Source organism: Mesoplodon bidens, assembly GCF_964165515.1.
Source record: "Mesoplodon bidens genome assembly, chromosome: 7".
In the NCBI taxonomy this organism is placed as follows: domain Eukaryota; kingdom Metazoa; phylum Chordata; class Mammalia; order Artiodactyla; family Ziphiidae; genus Mesoplodon; species Mesoplodon bidens.
The window spans coordinates 23,821,429-23,843,133 of record NC_138164.1 but is presented as its reverse complement, the minus strand read 5'-3'; the positions used below and the strand labels follow the sequence as shown (position 1 = coordinate 23,843,133).

The following is a 21,705-nucleotide window of genomic DNA, read 5'->3' as shown; positions in this document are numbered from 1 at the left end:
GAAAACTCTCTGGGTTTTCTATACAGTGCACTATAGAGGCTTGGTACAGTACATAAGCAGCATCTCTGCCCTTGGTTTCTGGGATATCCCTGTGTCATTATAATAAATTCATCTTTTAACATTATAGAATTGTCTAATTTTCAATGTTATTAATAAAAACCTTACTTGGGCTTAGACAAGCTTAGATCTCATAAAAATTCATAAAAAATTATTTTTGATTATTTCAGTAATATTTATTCAGCACCCACCTTTTGTCATGCATTCTGCAAGGTGCTGGGGATATAAACTCAGTGCCTGCCTTTCCATACATTACAGTTCCAAGGGTGGATTTTAGATTATGAGACAACTGGTTTAAATATTAACTTGCATTTAGAATCAGAATACAGGTGTATTTCCTCCTAGAACACACTACTCATTGGTTCAGTCTGAATCAGGCACTCATTCCTGAACCAATCAATCATGCTCAGACTCTTAGGGTCTTGTAAGAACATTGATTCTTCCACAGTGAACATGTGGTGGTGGTGGTGGTGGTGATGGGGTGTCAGTTGGATAATGGAATTGCCAGAGAAAAGAAAAAAGTGTCTACTGGGAAGACAATCATATCAGCAACCACTGCATACCTCCAAAGCATTTCTAGAAGTAATTCTGAGTTTACTCTAGACTGCAATGACAACATAATCTGGAAAAGAGGGATGGGATAGAAAGCATGGGCTCAGAGGGAAAATTAGTGCTAGCATTTATTTTATTAAAACACAATGTTTCCTAAAAGTTCTCAACACAAGGAAAAAAACAATTTTCTTCTTCTTCTACCCCGCCTTCTTTTTGTATCTGTACGAGATGATGAATGTTAATAAACTTATTGTGACAATCATTTGGCAATATAGGTAAGTCATGTCATTATGCTGTACACTTTAAACTTATACAGTGCTGTATCTCAATTATATCTCAATACAACTGAAAAAGAACCCCACAATTTTTCACAGACTGTAGTACAAATATTAATTTTCTAAAAGAAAATAACTTATTATTCTCCTGGATAGTAAATCTTTTTAAAAACATGTCTCTCATTTTTTATCTGTACACCCACTGATAAAACATTCTAAGTGTGTAAATACAATCATAATTACACACACACATAGATTCCTATGTATACCCATGTGTGTGTATGTATATTTATAGTTTCTATTTTGGAGGGGTCTTTGCTACCTCTTCTCTCTCTTTTCTGCTGTTCTTGAACATACCTACCCACCTCACCCCCCGTCTGGCCACAAAGCAACCAACATTAATAGCCTAGTATGTAGCCCTCCATACATACACATGCATATGCAGGTTTCTTGGTTAATGCTTTAGAAAAATAAGATTTTGTATTTCTCACTCAATAGTACCTCATGCAAATTCTTCTAAGTCAACTTGTATAGTTATATCTTATTTTTTAAATGGTTTCATCACATTACATATGTGGGTGTTCATAATATATTCAGTCACTTCTTATTAGGTATTCACTTTGTTTCTGGTTTTTGCCACAACAAACATTGTAGCAATACAAATTATTATGTGTAACTCTATGCATATTAGTGCTTTTTATTTCTATTGGAGTGGTTTCTGGGGCAAATAAATATGATTAAGCCAACATCCTGATTCTGCATCTTCCTGGTCATAACAAGGACAGAAGCTCCCATGGCACTCCAATAATCTATGGCATGGTTTTAGGAATTGGACCTAGAATTTCAGCCTAATGTTTATCTCCTGAGCCCTACCAATGTGTTTCTGAGCAAAGTATATATGCTTTAATAAATCCTTTTCTATTTCAACCACCTAGAGATTGTCTACAACTAAAAATCCTAGCTGATCTAATGTATTTTAAATTTTAATAAAGGACAGTAAAAATATTTTGAATAAAATACTGCTCATATTCAAGATGATGACACTCTCCTGTCCTTGGTAGAGAGATGGCTTTGGGTTCCTTTTCTAGAAAGATAAAAGATTAGTACAAATCTACTAATTTGTTTAGCAGGAATTAACATTGCATGTCTTACATTTCAACTGGAAAGATCTGCTTATCTTTCATAAGTACTACTGGGCAGTAGATGGCCTGACCCCACGGGGCTTCCTCTTCCTTTATAAGTGTGAGAACTCTCAGAGAGAAATGCCAGACCCTCTTCATTCCCCTCTCTTTTGCAGCCAGGTACGTTGATCTCCACTTGTTGGTTGGTTGCTTTTTGGTACAAGTGGAAGGAGAAGAGAGGAGGAGTCATTGTTTTCTAAAACCACTCATATGGCTGATCTTATTCAATAGCCACCAGAAAGATTTATTTGAATACTTTTGTCCACCACACTCCACCTCCCCTTTTCTTTTTTGTATTCTTCTTGAAACTTTCACACTTAAAAATAATCATTTGAGGATGGGAATAAAAACCATGTCAAATAATGTATCTATTTAAATCATTTATTTCAACACAGGCATTGTTTCAAATTTGTACCTTGTCTTGTAACACATTTCATATCTAGAGAACAGGTTTGAGAACAAGTACATAAAAGGATTATTTGACAACATTTTAAACAAAAGTGCTTAAGGCTTATTACATGTTTCAGAAACACAGAAGTGCCAGTCACAAAGAGCCTCAAAGTAAAATATTTACATATTTACACTGTACATTTAAATGGGTTATTCTGAAGCATTATTATTATTATTAACAATAAACTCTTAGCAAAAAGGCCTCTTTAACCCTCTGGCATTCAATGGAGTATATTACTTTTATGGAGGTGTGGATATTCCAGTTTGATACCTAGCTTTACCATAACGTAAGTGGACTTTCTTTCACCACCTCAAGTACAGGCACACATGTACCTCCTACACAAAGCAGCTTTTATTAGCCTATCATCAGCCAAAACCTTGTTAGTAGCAGTTGGAGTTTTATTAACAGCGATGTATTTACAATATAAGGGGGTAAATTATTTAGAGGGAAGTCTCTAAAAATTAAAATAATCTAATTAAGCCCTATTTTAAATGGACTTTACATGTAAAATTTATGGCTATAGAAGTCTATTATTTAAACAAGTTAATAATTTACCAGGTACTTACTAGTATTGATTCCCTCATTATTTACTCCACTTATGTGACTATTTACTTTAATGATGATTATATATTTTAGAAAACGAGTTGTGAGTATAAAAATGACTATTATAAATTACTATAGCTATACCAAAAATGAATATTAAAAAGCAGCAGTTTGTATGTTAAAATACATAGACATTTGCTATACTTCTTTAACGAAGTGTTTTATAAAGGTATAAAATTATAGAAGGTGTTATTTTCATGAATTTTCTGTTTGCTTGACTTTTGAGCCAGACCAACAAGCAAACATTACAAATAGTGCAAGTGAGCACTGGCCATCAATGACCTTTGAATTCAGATGGTAGATTCTAGTACAGAGAAACAGGGTCCTGAAGTAGTTGTTTAGCCTGACCTTAACTTACCTAATTGTTGATATAGGCTAAATTCAGTGAAAAATAAGCTAACTTCATCTCACCTTTTGTAACATACGTGTAGACTCAGAATATTTACTGAAATGGATCGGTAAATAATCATTTAAAAAACCAAGAATCTTAATATTAAAATATTAACTTCGAATATTTTAAAATTAAATAGAAAACATAGGTCATGGTTTATGAATTTTATTTAAATAATCAGATAAATAGAAAAAGGAAGGTAGAATTTACAAACATACATGAAACAAAGAATAAACTGTTATTTATTCTTCACCATACAAATTTAAATGGAAACGTTTAGAACAGTTGATTTAGAATTCTACTGTCAGTCTCTTTGAGGTCAGGATTGGCCAGAGCTTGAAGTTTAAGACAATTTATAGATTGAAGAAATAGCTTTCATGTAATTACCTCATTTTCCTTAGTTTTGAGTTTCATGAGAACAATGCAAACTAGCTCTGGCATTTTGCTTCTAGGCAAGGCAATGGTTAGGACGATAATAATAATATAGTCCTCCCTAGCATTTCTATCAGTTCCAAATTTCTGTATACTTCCCCAATACCTATCATTATCCTTAATTTATATGGATGAAACAGACTAGGTGAGAAAAATGGAAACTAAAATGAGGCCAGGAAGCAAATATAAACCAAACAAGATGAAATCCATTCATGCTGACCCTCACAGTACTAAGATCCAGGATGGCATGATTTCTGTAGTTCTAGCAGATTAGCTTCACTGCCACCTATTTATTGGTCTTTATGCTGATTAGGAGGAGAGAAAACCCCAAAAATTCCTCATGGCAAATAAAGAGTTAGGAAAGCCAAGTTATCAGTGGGTGTGACAAGTTATTTAGTCTAGATAAATTATTGAAGGAATCATAGTGACGAGCCCTTAGAAGTTCTGCCTTCTAATTTCCAAGGTCTGGTAAATGATCTGGCAAAGAAGCCTGTGAACCCCAAGGTGTCAGATCTGACTTGGTAGTACTTTAGGGACTTGACCAAGGCTACCACTTGCGACTAAAATGTCTCACATGGAAAAAAGTGTTCTATCCTGCAAATAAAGAAAAAATTTAAATGGATGGTTCTGGAGAAATGGAAAAAAAAAGGAACAGTTGCTGAGAGAGCTGCAGTAAGGATGTCAGTCTCATGAAGGGATGCATGCTTATCTCTATCCCTCAGTTATGTTCCCTTCCTAAGCAGAAATTCTGTGGCAAAGCCACCCTCTGTACCATCCTATAAACTATTTCAAAGGAATTCCTAGGAGTATTAATGTTCTTTGGCTTACTAGGGATTCACCTCTTCACCTATTATCTCAACAAGCACTTCAAATATGTGTCTCCCTGGCTCCACTATGGATAAAACAGGATGTCCTTATAGATATGCCCTTATCTTTGTTCAAAAGAAAAAAAAACCCCAAAAACCCAAACTCTAAACCTCCTAAATATTGATGAGTCAGACAGGATAATAATACTTACTCCATTGTTATCACCCTACATTTTATTTAATGCTATGAATATAAGGTATTGAAGAGGCAAGACCACAGTGGGTACAGTCGAAGATTCAAATCTTCGTTTTGCTGTTGTGCTGGGATATTAAAGTTGTAAATCACCATGAAAGGTATAAGAAAGTTAGGGGGAAAATAGAGCAGAAAACCAAAACTGGACAGTGAATTAGAGATTAAGTTTGGGCTGAGTGGCAGAAGGCCAAGGGTATATACAGAGGAAGAAAACAGCAGAGAATCCCTCTAAATAAGAATTCATTGCTCTAGAATTCAGGAAGTCCATATATAGGGTGTGGAGGGGGAAAAAAAGAGAATTTGGATTGTTTCAGAGCAGGAACTGCCCAGACTAGATTTTTTTTTTTTCTAATGTCTGTACTTTCCGTAGACATACATATTTGCACTTTACTTACATTACAAACTTTTGGTGAAAACGTTATACATTTTATAGAAAAAGCCTCACAGTTCTGACTCTTTGTCATTTTCATCCAGGTAGTATTCATCATCCGTGGTTGTGTCTGTGTCACAATCTGAGTCTACTGGATCATCTTCATAGATATTAAGTGGTGCACTTAGAGATGAGCCATCTTCTGGCATCTGCTTACTAGGAGAATTAGAACTTGATGACTTTGTTGGGTTAGAAGGGTTAACTACATCATCTTTCAGGAAGCCAGGGTTCTTAAGAAAACTTGGTTTCCATAATCTTCCTTGTGTGAGTGACCTCTTTACATTCTCCAAGAAAGCCAGCTGCTGTTCTTTCCCAAATATCCCATAGTCAATAGGTCTGGTTATAGATGTTGCAGACCTAGGACCCATTTTTGGCCTGCTGTTGTACAAAGCCCAACTTTCATTTTCATCACAGGAGGGAAGTTCAGAAAAAGATTTGAATCTTCGACTGTACCCACTGTTGTTAGAGAATTCATTCCCAAGGGTCAGTTGACTCAGGGCATTGTCAATAGAAGTACTTTCAGAAAAATAACGCTCTCTGACTTTTGGAGGATGACTTTTTCGTAGTAGAGCACCGTGCACATTGATGCTTTTTAAACTCTTTGAACGATAGGGGTGTGGCTCAGGTTCCCACTCCAGAGATGAAGCACTCCTTTGTTGTTGCTGAAAACTGGCCAGTGGCATGCTTACTGTAGATTTCTCTGCAGGCTCCAATTGAAAAGGAGGGTTTAGCCCCCTCTGATGGTCAGGGAAGTCTGCTTCCCTGAGGCTGATCAATGAGGGTTGGGCCAGGGCTTCTGACTCTCCTTCCAAAATCTGAGCTACTGTTACATCCTTAGAATTCTCATACTTTAGTTGTGATTCTGAGATTTTTTTAAACTCATTATGATGTGGCTGTGAAATATTGTTAGACTTCTGATTGCTTAAGTGTGTAGAAGTTTCTCCGTTGGTTATTGCAGTAACCTGGAGAGGGTCCTCGGATTTCTCCACATTTACTCCATCATTACTTAACCTGCTTTCATCTGTGGATTCTGTGGACTTTAACGTAGGCACAGGGGAGTGTGGGTTGCACTCTGGTGTGCCAAGGGATAAGGTGCTAAAGCCAGAACTGTTCCCACTTTGAGGAAAGATAGTAGTTATATGTCTTCTGGGGTATAAATCTTCAGCTGGAAATTTTCTGCTTGCTTTGGACATAACTGCCAATCTGTGTTTAACTGAAGATCTGTTTTCCCCTTTTTCTAGGTCATCCAAGCTTTTTTTACTTTTATTACTTCCTTCAGGAAGTGAAGGTTGATTCCATGCCAACTCCTGCATTTCATCTTTAGCCTTGCTCTCTGTCATATTTACCTCCTGACTTCTTTGAGGTAGTTCTCTGGGTTCAGACTGCAAACTGTCTGAATCTTGTTCACTTGAACAAGTCTTCTCATCAAGCTGTAGTTTATGCAAGGCTGGAGTAAGAGCAAAGACTTGGCTTTCTGAGTCAGAAAGTGGTTTATCAGGGTTTTTTGGGAAATCTTTTCTAATTTCCCCTCTTACTTCCCCAGGCTGCAATCCATTGGAGCTATCATCTATAACTATGCCTGTTATATCTTTCTGAAGACTTCCAGTAGCTGTAATGGCTACAGCACTACTTGTACACTCCCCAGAACTTCCAATGATTTGGGAATTTTCAACATTCTCTTCTGAATGGGCTGGGAGGTTAGAAAAACCACTGTTACCTGATTTAGTGGATTGCTGACAATTTTCAGATTCCTCTCCTGTAACTTTTTTTCCCTGAAGCATTAGTGAAGTATACAGGGTTTCACTTCGCAATATTTTCCCTTTCTCTTTCTTGCTTTGTGAATCACATAAAGGTGTTTTAGCTAAGTTGTGTGGGGAAATCTCTATAGATTTAGGTTCTCCTTTATGAAGAGAAACATCTGCTTCAATAGAAGCAATTTCCTGTAATGTAGGTTCTGAGGACCCAAAACTCGGTAATTGTAAACCAGTCATGTTTTCAGTGGTGTGAGAAAGATGGCTATTCTCCTGAACAGAGCTGACCTGCATCTTTAGATCTTTAGATGAAGGTGATCCTGACTGCTCTTGTGTAGAACAATTTAGTTTGTCTTTTTCTAAAGCATTAGGAGATGTTTTAGTCCCCACTTTAGTTGATTCTGTAAGTGAATCGATATTTTGTGTATACTTTTGAAGGTTACAGAACTTTTTTCTGTGTTTCCTTGGTAGAGTATAATATATTGAAATCACCTCAAGACATTTCACATTATCTTCATCACCAGAAACAGAAAACATACTAGTAGTCTTAAATTTATGTAATGTTTTCCCACTTTCTTTGCCTGACAAATCTGCAGAAAAAGGTAAAGGGTGTTCATTTGGATGGGAAAATATACCTGTCCTGGAGGCAGAAATTCTACCATTCTTTTCAGTGCATTCTTGAAAGTATTCCTTCTGGTGGTGTCTTTTGCTGAAAGAACACTCCCAAACAGATGAGTCACTTCCCAGAGGGTTAATGAGTCTCTCCCAAGGCTTTAGTGTTATAGTAGAAGCATCTGTATCTGAGACTAAACCTTTTTCTCTTTCATCTCTTCCAGTTGAGGCATATGGAAACCCTGAGTCTGAAACTACTCCGGAATATTTGCTCTCTGACTCACAAGAACTGGGACTGAATTTGTTTGATGTGTACTTCCCTACTGGATCTTCCGCATCATTTTTGATTTGGAATGCAAGTGGCTCATTCCTAAACGAAGAAGGAACTATCTTACTTTCAGACTTCCTGTCATTGATGAGAAAACTGGCTGATTTTCTTGGTAAGGTACAATAAATTGTGTGAAGCTCAGGAGGCTTGGAATTGCTTTCAGTTTCCTCAATGAGGTTACTGCTGCCACTTGTAGGTATTGATCTACTTTCCATTTTGCTTAATTTTTCGGTATAGGATATACGTTGTCTTATTTTTCCTTTTCCCTTTCCATCCCTGAAAGGAGGATGTGAATGGCATTTGACAACATCAACCACTTCATTATGTACAGGCATACAATTAACATTACTCTTTTGGTTTTCTGAGAGGCTTAGGGAAAACTGACTATTTTGGTTCTTGCAATCATTGTCTTTTTCTTCTCTTTCTCCCAGAGATAGATCTTTGCTTGAAGGACAACCCCAGGAGAACCCTGTAGTAGAAGGAATCACCAGAGCATCAAGGTAAGAATCATTTGATGGTGAGGAATCTGGTAGTGTACCTGATGACAGATCTAAAGAATCACATGGCATATTGTGGTCGGCAGGTGACTTGCTACAGTTGGTAGAATAAGTTGTGGTACATGGTTCTTCCTTGGTATCTAAAACAGCAGGCTCTTCTGGAGACTGTGCATTTTGATTATCAGTACGTTCAGGACTCCCGTGGTTATTTTTAACAATGTTTGAAATATCTTTATTTCTTCCTGTTAATTCCTGGTGACAACCTTGATTTGGGCTGAGAAAAGGTGATGTTGTTCTGCTTTTCTGAATGTAAGGAAGGGAAGTTGCTGAGCCAAGTTTTCTGTTCCCAGTATAACTCTTATATTTTTTAAGTTCATTGGCTTTATGAATTTTGGAGATATCTCTCCTGGAGATGACTCCAGGCAAACTTTTTGATCTTATTGTTATAGATGCATTAGAAACAAATGTGTTGCTCTTGGCTGAGTCCTGGGAGAGGAGATTTTGAAAATCAGGTAAAGGGTTAGAAATTACTGTCCGTGAAACAAGTTGGGGTATTTCACCTGTCATGTTTGTCTGGTCTATCTTGTTTAGTTGTTTGTCTTTTTCCAAAACAGATCCATTCAAGTCTTTCTCATTATTCACTTCTGTGACCAAGATAGTGGGTTGGCTTTCAGTCAGAGGTGGAGAATCAACTGAATCACTGTTGGTCCCAGTGACTTCTGTATAGTTTCTGATTGGAAGAGAAGCAGGCTTAATTTTCTGCAAAGTGACTGTGGGATTCTGAAAGTTGGGACTCTGAGGATTCTCTCTGGAATTCCCATCAGGAATCTGTGGGAAGGTAGTTTTGAATGAGGATGCTAGAGTTTGAGCAATTCCAAATGAGTAAGGTTCTTTGTTTATTTGTAGTTCCATAGGAGAACTGTCCTGTTGATATTCTAACCCACCAGAGTTGATATGATAGCTTGAACCAGACATGGGGCAAACATTTGGTGCACTGAAATGTGTAGACTGGTTCCTATTAACTTGTGACACCTCCATGCTCTCCAGTGTGGATGCCTGAGAATCAAACTGTGAGGGATGTGGCTTCTCTTGGTTTCTGGAAATACTTGTCCTGTACCTAGGAGAAAATGACCCCCAGTGTTGAGAAGGAACACTATGAAAATGACCAGCTGACAATGCACTATTTGCTTCAATGGAGATCATTTCAAAGTCTCTGTCCGAAGAAGTGAATGGTTTCCTGCTTTGATGAAAGTCAGACCAGGAAGAATGTTCTTCCTGTTGGCCCCAAAAAGGACTTTGTCCAAATCTCTGTTCCCTGCTCCATCCAGAGGTATTGCTAAGGAAAGACCTAGTACATGGGTTATCTTCATGGTAGAATGGCATATTCTCTGAGTTCTCATATGGGTCAGCACTCATTGCATTATTCATGGGGGCATTTAAGCCAACACTTTGGTGAACACTCTGTGGATGGTAAAATTCATATCTCCTATCCTCCTGAAAACACCTGGGATACATATACTGGTCAGCAAGGTCAGTTTCCGTTGGTGATGGTGCCCTCAGGAACTCTTCCTGGTTCTGCCTATCTCTAGAGGAATCTGATCTATTCCATATAATAGATGATAAAGGAGTTCTCTTTGGGCTCTGTTGGTGGCTTGGTGGTATAAACCCAGTCTTGTTCTGAGTTGTGGCTGAAAAAGGTAAGCTTCTTGCTGTGAAATGCCCTGTAGCTGGTGAGACTGATTGTTGTCTGCTGTCAAAATACAGAGAAATACTACCAAAAATATTCTTTTGCACATAATCTTCTTTTAGGACTCTGGGTTCCCTTGTCCTGTACGTATCACAGACTGTCCTTGTTCTAGGAGAAAAGGTTTTAAAACCTTCCTTAGGGGTTCCTGGTCTTAAGACATCATAGATAGACATATTAGAAGTTTCATTACAGCAATTTTTGTGCCTTGCTGTGATAGTACGGTGTTTATTCCCACTGGAGTAAAACCGACTGAACTGTGTTCTTGATCCATAGTTGAGAGGTGTCCTGGCATTCAATGAGCTTGGAGACTGTTCCTGAGCCAGTTTTCCATCCAAATCATCTAAAACTAAAAGGAGAATATGCATCATTTTTTTGCATAAGATTTTACAGTCTAATAATATTTTGAGTTGTTGAAGTCTCTGCTTGAAGAAACATAATCCCTTATAATTTTTAGATCATGTCACCATAAATGTTATGACATTAATTTTGATTATGTCTTTAAGATAGTTTGACTTTTACAAGCCTGTAATGGAAGTTTCTTTTTCATTTTCACACTTGTTCAAATCACACATTTTCAAAGTTGACCTTCCAAAATGCCTTAAGAACATAAAAGCCACATTTTTTCCCCTAACCATAAATTTTAATCATGGTTCCTAGTGAATCTTTTGTGTCACTAGGTAGCTATAATGTTTCCAATTATGTTTACCTCAGGGGATTGTAAAAGATATGAAAGTCTATAAATAACATGAGTTCTTAGTTGTACTTAGTTGCACATTACTGCCAAAAGTTGAGCATCCAATTTATTAACATACTTATTTGGATGGTAATAGATATATTTTATCATATTCATGTTACAATAAATATGAGTAAATTGTGTATTTTTTGAAGAAATGTTCATTAAAAAAATAAAATCTGACATGAGAAATAAGTTATGGGATTATTAAAAATTGCTGAAGAACTTTTTGGTTTACAGAAATCTATCCTTCTGAGTTACATAAAATGGTGCGCTCTCTTTGGTTAATTAAAATTTGTCATTAAAAATTGTAATTTTAGGGGCTTCCCTTGTGGCGCAGTGGTTGAGAGTCCGCCTGCCGATGCAGGGGACATGGGTTTGTGCCCCGGTCCGGGAAGATCCCACATGCCGCGGAGCGGCTAGGCCCGTGAGCCATGGCCTCTGAGCCTGTGCGTCTGGAGCCTGTGCTCCACAATGGGAGAGGCCACGACAGTGAGAGGCTCATGGACAGCAAGAAAAAAAAAAATGTAATTTTAACTCTTCAATGACAGGGAAAGTGAGGTATATCGGTATCTGAGTGAATGTAAGTGAGACGTACTTATAATATACCAATTATGTTAGGACAGTTGCTGAAGGGGTTTTTGATATCTGCTCTGAATTTTCTCTACGCTCTTTTATTTGTAAGTTGGTACTATTAAGTTCGCATAGGCAGCAAAAGAACTAGTCTTGAGCATTAAAGATCTGTAACTAAGGAATACTTCAGGGTAAACATTTCTCAACGTTTTAATGAAAAAAATTATTTTTCTCCTGTCCCTGAAATAATTTATTTCCTATATCCACAAATAAAATAATCAAGCAATGCCAAAATATAAGGCAGGGCAAAAAGAAAAGAAAACTACATAAATCTGTCTTTAAAGCAAATTATAATGAAATCTCTTTGATTTCTGTTTTCCCTTTCAAGCTGTTCATAGTTTTTTCTTCCTCCTTAAATAAAGTCTTTTGCTGACTACAAAAGCAATGTATGGTAAATACAGGAAAGTATAACAAAAGAGGTAAAAAATCACCTGGAGTCCTTCTTCCCAGAGATAACCACTCTTAACATCAGTATCACGGGACTTTAAATTATTCAAAGTCACTTTGATTCCCAAATTAATACTGCTATTTGACTCACTACTCTTGAGGTCAAAAAAATTCCTGTTCTGCTTCTCCTTTTTATTTTCAGAGAGGTCAAGTCATTTTTTTTTTTTTCATTTCATAAAAAGTAGCTCTCCTCTACTAGCAAAACCTTTGTTTTGCAACAGAAGTTCTCCTCTGGGTCTCTTTTCTCTGAAGCAAGTTCTCCGCCAGTAACCATCTTACTGAAAGTTGTTAACCAACCAGCTGGATGTCTCTCAATGATCACACCACCTGTCCTAACTATAGGGCTGAGGTGACATCATTGCCCTTGCAAATTGAATTTAGTTCCTCAAGGTGAAGCTAGTGAATGATTTCAGACTTCACTTTTCAAATGGCTAAGCTTATTTTATATAGAATAAACTATGTCAAGGTGAGCTATGCTTGTATAATAAGGTCCATGTGTATATAGTACTTTTGGAACCTGTTTTAGTCTTTATTGTCATCTATTGTACAAGGTTAATTGTTTAACAACAATCAGATTTCATCACAGTGCATTCAGGTCCTAATCAGGAACAATATAAGTCTATTAAGGTCAGTAAACTTTATAGATATATTTCCTAAAGACATATTTTTTCCTTTTTACCTGAGTTTAAATATTAAACATTATTACCTTTCCATAGATTTATCAGGCCTTGATCCAAGAATATTTGCTTAGATTATATTTAAATATAAGATTCTTTAGGGACTTCCCTGGTGGTGCAGTGGTTACAAATCCGCCTGCCAATGCAGGGGACATGGGTTCGAGCCCTGGTCTGAGAAGATCCCACATGCCGCGGAGCAACTAAGCCTGTGCACCACAACTACTGAGCCTGTGCTCTAGAGCCCGCGAGCCACAACTACTGAGCCCATGTGCCACAACTACTGAAGCCCGCACGCCTAAAAGCCCACGCACCGCAAAGAAGAGTAGCCCCCGCTCACCACAACTAGAGAAAGCCTGCACAGAGCAACAAAGACCCAACACAGCAATAAATAAATAAATAAATAAATAAATAAAAATAAATGATTCTTTAATATTTGTGTTAATAGCATGTAACCACATACTCTTCAGGTAAGGTAAACGAGAGGGACTTCAAAAATGAAGTACAGGGTTTGATACATTTTGAGCACTTTAATACAGACTGTAATTATTATTTGCTTTCCTTTAGTACTGGGAATTCCAAAGGCAATTCAATGCATAGACTTACCTTGGAAAAACTCATCCTCTAGCAGTGAAGCATCCCACGGAGGCATGTTACTTTCCTCCCTCATGCCTGCTGGCTTGGGGACAAACGCACTGTCAATGGGTTGATTTTCCAGAGGTGAATTGTATATTTTTGCCTGCTAATTTTAAAATAGAAAATGTAATATTATTTCTGGAACTTCCCCAGCCAACATGTTCCCACAAAAATGTCCCAAGCTTAAAGGTCCTAGTCTAAAGACAGCAAATAAATTTTCCTAACATTTATTTCTCTAGTTGTAATGTTTTGTTGCTTTTGCAATTTGCAAGTGATCACAAACTTCTCCATACCTACATTAATTCCTTTTAGTATGAGCCTCTCCCTGCAAAAGATTCCTACAAATTTACATAGCACTACAAAAATCTTAAGGAGGTTCCTGGAAAATAGGAAAGAAATTGACCTCTCCTGAGTGGGGAATGTTGTATCTCTGGCCCCAGTGGCTGTAATTTTAGATTTCTTAACACTGTACCTATTTTCTCTCAAGAGGCGGTTAGCTGAAACTTGTGGTGGATCTTAAGATTTGTAAACTTGATGGATTTAGGGGAAAAAAGTATTTCTATCCACGGAAATCATGTAGAATGGTAGAACCTCCCAGATACACATAAGGAGCTGATTAATCATTCTGAAAAAAAGGCGCTGAAAAGCATGACCTTATAATTTTTTTTTAAACCTTTGCTAGTTTTATAGGATTTAGGAGAATGATGTAGAGTTCTTTACTAGCAAATTTTATCTTGATTTCATTAAATCCATCACTGCTCTACTTTTAAGTTTTAATTTGTCTTTACAACCTTGGGGAATTATCCACTCCCACACCTCCACTTCCTTTTGCCAAAACTCCATTTGCATTTCCTCTGTCAAACTGGCTCTGCCACTCATGACTCCACTTTAACTCATCCTGCCTGCATCCCTGCACAAGGCCACTTCCCATTCCAATTGCTTTATTTTCAATTCACTTTCTACCCAGTTCTTGCTGCTTGAATCCTTCTCTTCCCCAGTTTTTCTCTTTTTATTTGATGTTCACTATCACATTTAATCTCATCTTGAATGCTTAAGGCCAAATCTCTAATCTTTCTAAAGCTCCAGCTTTTTAACTTCTCCAACACAGGTCTGTCCAATTCTAAAGCCTAGGTTCTCTTAATCCTTGCATTCATCATAATCTAGTATTTTTATACCTGTTTGTTTTCATTCTCAAGATCTAGGTCAGTAATTTCTTACAGAAGCCCTGCCCAAATTTCATTGACTTGTCATTTTCAGTTCTATGGGTAAGCTGTAATTGAATACATACAGAGGAGATATAGTAATAAGAAAAATAATCCAATGATAATTTATTGGTTATTGGATATAATTTAACACACTCATGTTAAATTCAGAAGTAAACAAATATTAGAAGCACAATATAACTATAGGGATATAATTGGAGGTAATAAAACTAGAAACTAATCATTTGAAAAATCAGATCAGTTACAGTTACACTTTTCTATCTACAGTGCATCGAGGTGTTCTCTTCTGTGTCCTACCTACTACTGTCTCTCCAAGTCTTTATTTGTGCTAATAACAATTAGCCATGAACCTTATAAGCCCATTCTTCCCAAACCTGCAGTTTTGGTAGTTGGTGCAGAGTAGATACATTTAAGAGAATAGTGAGCATCATTGTCTCCCAACCATTTCAACATTCAAATAAACTTCAGATTTCCTCTATGTAGACCAGAGTACATTCTTTTTGGCCTCCTGGATCACGTTCCTTTATAATGAATTTATAATGAAATGCAAAGACATGAACTGAACACCCAGGTGAAGAGATGAACCTCTCTAGGCGGGAAGGGTTTCTACCAAGAGACTGTGAATATAACATCCTTTGTTTATATTTCTGCACAGATCTTCTGCTTCAAGCCCACCCTTATTCACCTAACATATTAAGGTTGTTTCCAACACATGGAGATATTATATGGCTAAGAGAGATAAATCCTTCTGCGGCTCAGAGCACACACAGATCCTCAGTCAGGGGTCAGTCTTGGACTCCGAATCTTCCTCCAAAGAATATTCTGTGCCGTAACGTTATCATAAAAGATGAAGCCTATTTCCCAAAACTGGCCTAGAGGATGAGGCCCAAACACCTCCGTGCAGCAAAATAGTGTCAAAATCCTTTTCCAATTTTTGATTTAAGCCTTTCTTCCCCAACTAGCTTTAATCCCCATGCTCCAAGCTCTCTACACACAGTCCTCTAAAATGCTGTGCACTTCTTCTGAGGACTCTGCGTCTCTGCTCCTGATCTTTGCTCTTTCTCCTCTTCTTCTGGAAAATATCAGCTCATCCTTCGGAGTCCAGTTCCTATATCACCCTCTCTGTTAGTCCTTCTCCAATTCTGGCAGGAATAACTAATTAGCACAGTAGTCTTTATGCACCTCTGGTATCATACATTTTATTTCTTATCAAAGTTGTTTACATTCTCTCCACTTTTACTTTATCCCTCGACTTCTACCCTTCCTCCCTTACCCTCTCACACATTCTAATCCCCACTCTGATCTAGGAAACCAGGGATTCAGAGACACATGAATAAAACCCTGGAAGTGGACCAAATTCTAAACTAAGAAAGCAAAGTATTCTACTTTGTATCCTGAGCACCTTGCATAGCATCAGCATATAAGAGACTGACTCATATTTACTGAACTGAATTCAAAGACGATGCTTCCCACAATAATATTTCCCACGTCTGAACTTCTCCAATACATTTTTGTACACTCTTTTGATACTATCTTATATTTGAACAAAATTACTCATTTATTCAGTTTTCAATATACTTTAAAAATATCTTCTCTCATTTGATCCTTAGAACAAACTTGTGAAATAGGTAGGGATTTTCATTCCCACTTTGCAGATGAAAAAGCGGAGTCTCAGTTAAGTACTTTACTCAAGTCACAGGAATGATAAAAGGTGACACTGGCTACTGACACTCATATGGTCTGATCTCTAATCCTATTTTCTCCACTACACTGCTTTCTATTTTTATTTTACTAATGTACATTTCTTCAATTAGGTCGTAAACTCTCTGAAGACAGGAACCTTGCTTTTAAACATTCCATACCCTCCACGCACACAGTTATGGATTGATTTTCAATATACCAAGGTAGAAAATTACATATATAAGATTTTTAGTGAAGATTATTACAGAAATTGAGACACTGAATATTTACAATATTGACTCAATATAGCATGTCTGAGGTAGGAAAGCATAATGGTTAAGCACATGAATACTAAACAAGTTCAAATTCTGGTTCTCTCTCTTAAAAGCTGTACAACTTTGGGCAAGTTGCTTAACGTTTCTGTTCTGTACCTTAGTTTCTTTCTTGGAATAAAGAAAAAAAAAAGACAACAACGCAACAACACCACTCATCTTATAGTGTTGCTGCGAGGATTAAATGAATTAATAGTTATAAAACACTTTAGAATGGTGTTTAGCACTTAGTAATTCCTCATCGTTAGCCATTACTAGTCTTCTGTGGTTACAGAGAATTTCCTGGAGGACTCTTGCAGGTGCTTGTAGCGTAATGAGTTAGAAAAGTGTCCTACAGGATTAGAGGCCAGAGTCTCAAAATGCTGGCTTTAGGGTCTCAGTTACATTCTTAAACATGGTACACAGAATATGCTGAGCAAACTAAGGCCATTTTTCCAACCCCAATTAACTCTACTGATAACATCTGCAATTCTGATATGATTAGACAAACAAACCTCTGTCACAGAGTAACCTCAGACTATCTGAGAACTTCTAGGGTAGCCAAACCTGTAGAACAGCTGTTGGAACTGAAGCCGAAGCTCATGGATGTTATCAAATGCCTTGATAAAGTCAACAAGTTAATTTTTCAAGGTGTTCTTGAATTTATTCTGCATCTGTTTTCCTGCAAAGGTCAAATCCAGCATTGCACCTTGTGGCTTAAAACCACACATTCATTTCTTCTTTCAGTTTCTGAGTACTCATGTTGTTCCAGGAAGCGGGGATACACAGGTGAGCAGGCATAGTCCCAGTCTTAGGGAGCTCACACCAGCCTAGTCTGGTTATGCCACATTGGAGGTATGTTTCTAGGGGTACAGAGCTGGCATATCATCTAAGAGCAGACCCAGTCAGAATCTGTTCAGAAATAAGGAGTGACCAAGTGGCCAAGGCCATACAGTTTGTCTATTCTCAGAGATGGCGGCTACTCTGATTTTGGATTCCTCGCCTTTAAGGAGATGGTTCTCAACTGGGGTCAATTTGCTCCTCATGGAACATTTGGCAATTTCTGGAGATAGTTTTGATTGTCACAGTTTAGTGGAGGAGAACTACTGGCATCTAGTAGGATGCCACTAAACATCCTACAGCTCACAGAAGAGGCCCCACAGCAAAGAATTATTCAGCCCAAGATGTCAGAAGTGCTGAAGTAGAGAGAAACTCTGAGCTAGAAGATCTCTAAGTTTCTCTTGTCAACCTAAATAAAAGGGTAAACTGAGGCAAGATCGAGAGATGAGTTTATTTAGCAATAGCAGAGGACTTGCAATTTGGAACACCCAAACTGTAGCGAGCTGCAGGCAAGTCTGCTGAGGGTTTGGGATAGGCTGTATTTGGGCAGGGAATGTAAAGAGGGGAGAGTTCAATTCGAGTCTGTTAAAACAGACATATATACACTACCAAATGGAAAATAGATAGCTAGTGGGAAGCAGCCGCATAGCACAGGGAGATCAGCTCGGAGCTTTGTGACCACCTGAAGGGGGGATAGGGAGGGTGGGAAGGAGACGCAAGAGGGAGGAGATATGAGGATATATATATATGTATAGCTGATTCACTTTGTCATAAAGCGGAAACTAACACACCATTGTAAAGCAATTATACTCCAATAAAGATGTTTAAAAAAACCACACAAATGGAGACCAGCTTTGAAAATTTCCTGAGCAGACAAAACCAGTCCAGTCATACAAACAAAGCTCAGTTCAGCTTATTTTGTGAGGCCAACCTGACCCAGATAATTTTATTCATGCCTCTGGAAACCATAAGCAAAACTTTGCAAGGTTGATAGGAGGCAATCCCTGACCAATTCCCTGTCATTTAAGAAAATTCCAATATTATTATCAGTTTTCTGTAAATCAGGCATTTATGGGAAATCAGTTTCTCGGTCCTTAAGTTTTGTCATCCTCAGGGAACATGTGTCAGATTTTCCATTTTACGCAATGTATCCTCTGGTTCCATTTTAGATTGAAATTCTTTCACACTTTCTAGCTCTAAAAATTTTGTTTTCTGAAACCCTTTGCTTCTTTTAAGCTGATGTAAATGTATATTTATTTATTTATTTTTGGCTGCATTGAGTCTTTGTTGCTGTGCGCAGGCTTTCTCTAGTTGCGGCGAGCGGGGGCTACTCTTCATTGTGGTGCACGGGCTTCTCATTGCGGTGGCTTCTCTTTGTTGCAGAGCACGGGGCTCTAGGCGCGCGGGCTTCAGTAGTTGTGGCATGCGGGCTCTAGAGCACAGGCTCGATAGTTATGGAGCATGGGCTTAGTTGCTCTGCAGCATGTGGGATCTTCCCAGACCAGGGATCAAACCCATGTCCCCTGCATTGGCAGGCAGATTCCTAACCACTGCGCCAAGAGGGAAGTCCCTGATGTATATGTATAAATAGAAGCTTCCTTCTCTCTCTTTTTAAAAAAATATTTATTTATTTATTTGGCTGTGCTGGGTCTTAGTTGCAGTACGTGGGATCTTTTAGTTGTGGCATGCAGGCTCTTAGTTGTGGCATGCAAACTCTTAGTTGTGCATGCATATGGGATCAAGTTCCCTGACCAGGGATCGAACCCGGGCCCCCTGCATTGGGAGCACGAAGTCTTAACCACTGGACCCCAGGGAAGTCCCAGCTTCCTTCTCTTTGAATGGAAGGTCATCCAAGAATGTAGTACAACCTCCTACAAAATGTTGGAATCCCCCTTGTACCATTCCTGCTACGCTACCAACCAAGTGAGAGGAAGTTCATTATCTTAAATCTTGGCAAGAATCCCTGTGGCATCAAAGGCCAAATTCCAGCTCTCTGCAGGTTAAGGGGATAGGACTTTCATGGATAAATAATGGAGATCTACATGTTATACAAAACCCTTGTCTTCAACAATAGTTTCATTATTTTCTCTCTCCTACTTTTTATAATAGTTATTAACTGGGAGCTACAATCATCGGCTTGAGTTTCATTTATATTTCCAGTTCTTACTTTTTTAGATTGACATGCTCTGAGCAGTAAAATGGTTTAAGGCAAGCAGCAATTAAGAGTGCCAAAGAAGGATATCTACTAATCCTCAGACTGGACTTTCAAATCCCAAGTACTCCAGATTAGCTCTCCTGTTTTATAACTTCTAGGTGCTCACATTTCTTTTTATGTTCCTCATTTGTTTCAGACCCCATGGCTCTTAAATGGGAAAGGAGGGTTAGCTCTGAGCACTTTTCTGAGGAAAAGCAAGAGCACAGGAGCATCCTGAAGTAGGGCTCTGTCCTTTTAGAGAACAAAGCTGCATGTGTGCCAGTTCAGTCCACTGCTCAGTTAAAGGAGAGTCTGCAGGTAGCAAGCAACTGGGGCTCATAAACAAACAGGGCTTTGGGGCTGTTGGAGCTGTAGGCATTTTTGACTTCTGGCTACCGAGTTAACAGAGACCCGGGTTTTTCAATCCTGATTATACCATTTTCCAGTGTGACCTTGAACATGATCTTTAAATTCTCTGAACCTCAGTTTCTTCATCTTTAAATGGGAATAATAATAGTACATACTTCATAGATTACCTCTGGGGATTAAATGAAGTGACCCATGTCAAGTACCTGGATGATAGCAAGTTCTCCATCAGAATGTAGCAGTTGCTGCTGCTGGTGTCATGGTTGGGGCTCAAGAATATAAAGGAGAGAGATAGGGCTCAATGTTACCTAGAAAGAAGTAGCATTACTCTGAAGAAGAAAGGAGGCTCACTTTTGTTTGTGAAGTAAAGAACCTCTGTTTATATGCACTCCTCACCAGAATTCTATCTCATGCTTTTTGAAAAAAGAAGAGAGAGAAAGGTAGATATTAGTACTAAGGGCCATCAATTGAGACATGCCTCTACCTTCCTCCTGCACTCTTAGGTACCTTCCAAAACTCCATCTTTCTTTCATTGCCAAACCATATGAGTTACACAGGAAGACACAAGTGTGTGTAGATCAAAAGTCATGACAGCAAAAAAGTAAGAAACAGAAAACTTAAAGCTTCTCAATCTTATAAGCATGTGAACACAGAGATAAATTTAAATTTAAGCCCTTTAAGTGGAGGTCCTGTTGGGTCAGTCCCCTCCTGTGAACCTGTTTTGTCCAAATGCATCTCACCTATCAGTGGCTTCCTCTTTGAATACAAATGATGATGTTGCCCGGAATAGGTCTAGCGCAGACCCACACTGGTTTGAAGTTTATTTGGAAATTTTCAAAGCTGGTCTCCATTGATTTTGACAGCCTCAAACTGAACTCTCCCCTCTTTACATTCCCTGCCCAAATACAGCCTACCCCAAACCCTCAGCAGACTTGCCTGCAGCTCGCTACAGTTTGCATGCCCCAAATTGCAATTCCTCTGCTATCCCCAAATAAATTCTTCCTCTGTCGAACATTTTAGGGCTGTACAGGACTGACACGTGGTAAAATATCAGAGGTGCTAACGACAGTCTCTGTGGACACACAATGGCCTCACTCCTCCTGGCACAGCCTGCTGTTTGAGTATTTTAGTACCACAGCCAACTGGAAACAGATCACAGCTGGGAAACTTTGAACTCTGTAGGAGAAATCTAAGCTTCTCAAGGAAATTTCAAACTGCGCCAATGAGAATTCTATTTAAGTAGGTAGCCAATCAGGAATTACATTAATTCTGAGTTCTTCAGCATAACCTTTAGTTCTTTGGTTACTTACCAAAGCAGTTCCCCTCACAGACACAGGAGGTATGTGGTCGTCACATCTGTGAAAAGAATTTGAAATAACTTCTTTGAAGAAGTGCCTAACTTTTGGAAAATCAATAGCATGTTTGCTATTATATCTTGATATCTTGAGAAGATATATTTCTGATGCTTAGTAGGGAGACATTTCTTAGTGCACTGTTGAAAAATCTTTCAGAAACATTTTCCTATTCTTGCTTAGGATCAATGTTTTACATCTTTGTCACTCAGGTAGCCAAGAAAAATTACATAATAGTGGATTTGTACTT

The 21,705-nt window shown here is 38.2% G+C and overlaps 1 protein-coding gene across 13 annotated transcripts in view; it reads right to left on the bottom strand.

Annotated features, from left to right (window-relative positions):
* Positions 1 to 3,664: 3,664 nt before the first annotated feature.
* Positions 3,665 to 21,705, bottom strand: part of EXPH5 (exophilin 5) — a 68,730-nt gene continuing 50,689 nt past the window's right edge. For 11 of the 13 annotated variants that reach the window (XM_081240189.1, XM_081240195.1, XM_081240196.1 and 8 more), the window contains 3 exons: positions 21,414 to 21,459; positions 13,460 to 13,595; positions 3,665 to 10,712 (listed from right to left, as the gene is read on the bottom strand). In XM_081240189.1, the coding sequence (XP_081096315.1) occupies positions 5,443 to 10,712; positions 13,460 to 13,595; positions 21,414 to 21,459 (5,452 nt within the window). In that variant the 3' untranslated portion in view covers positions 3,665 to 5,442. The remainder of the gene's footprint in view (positions 10,713 to 13,459; positions 13,596 to 21,413; positions 21,460 to 21,705) is intronic. The other 2 variants (XM_081240194.1, XM_081240193.1) reach the window with 2 other exon arrangements.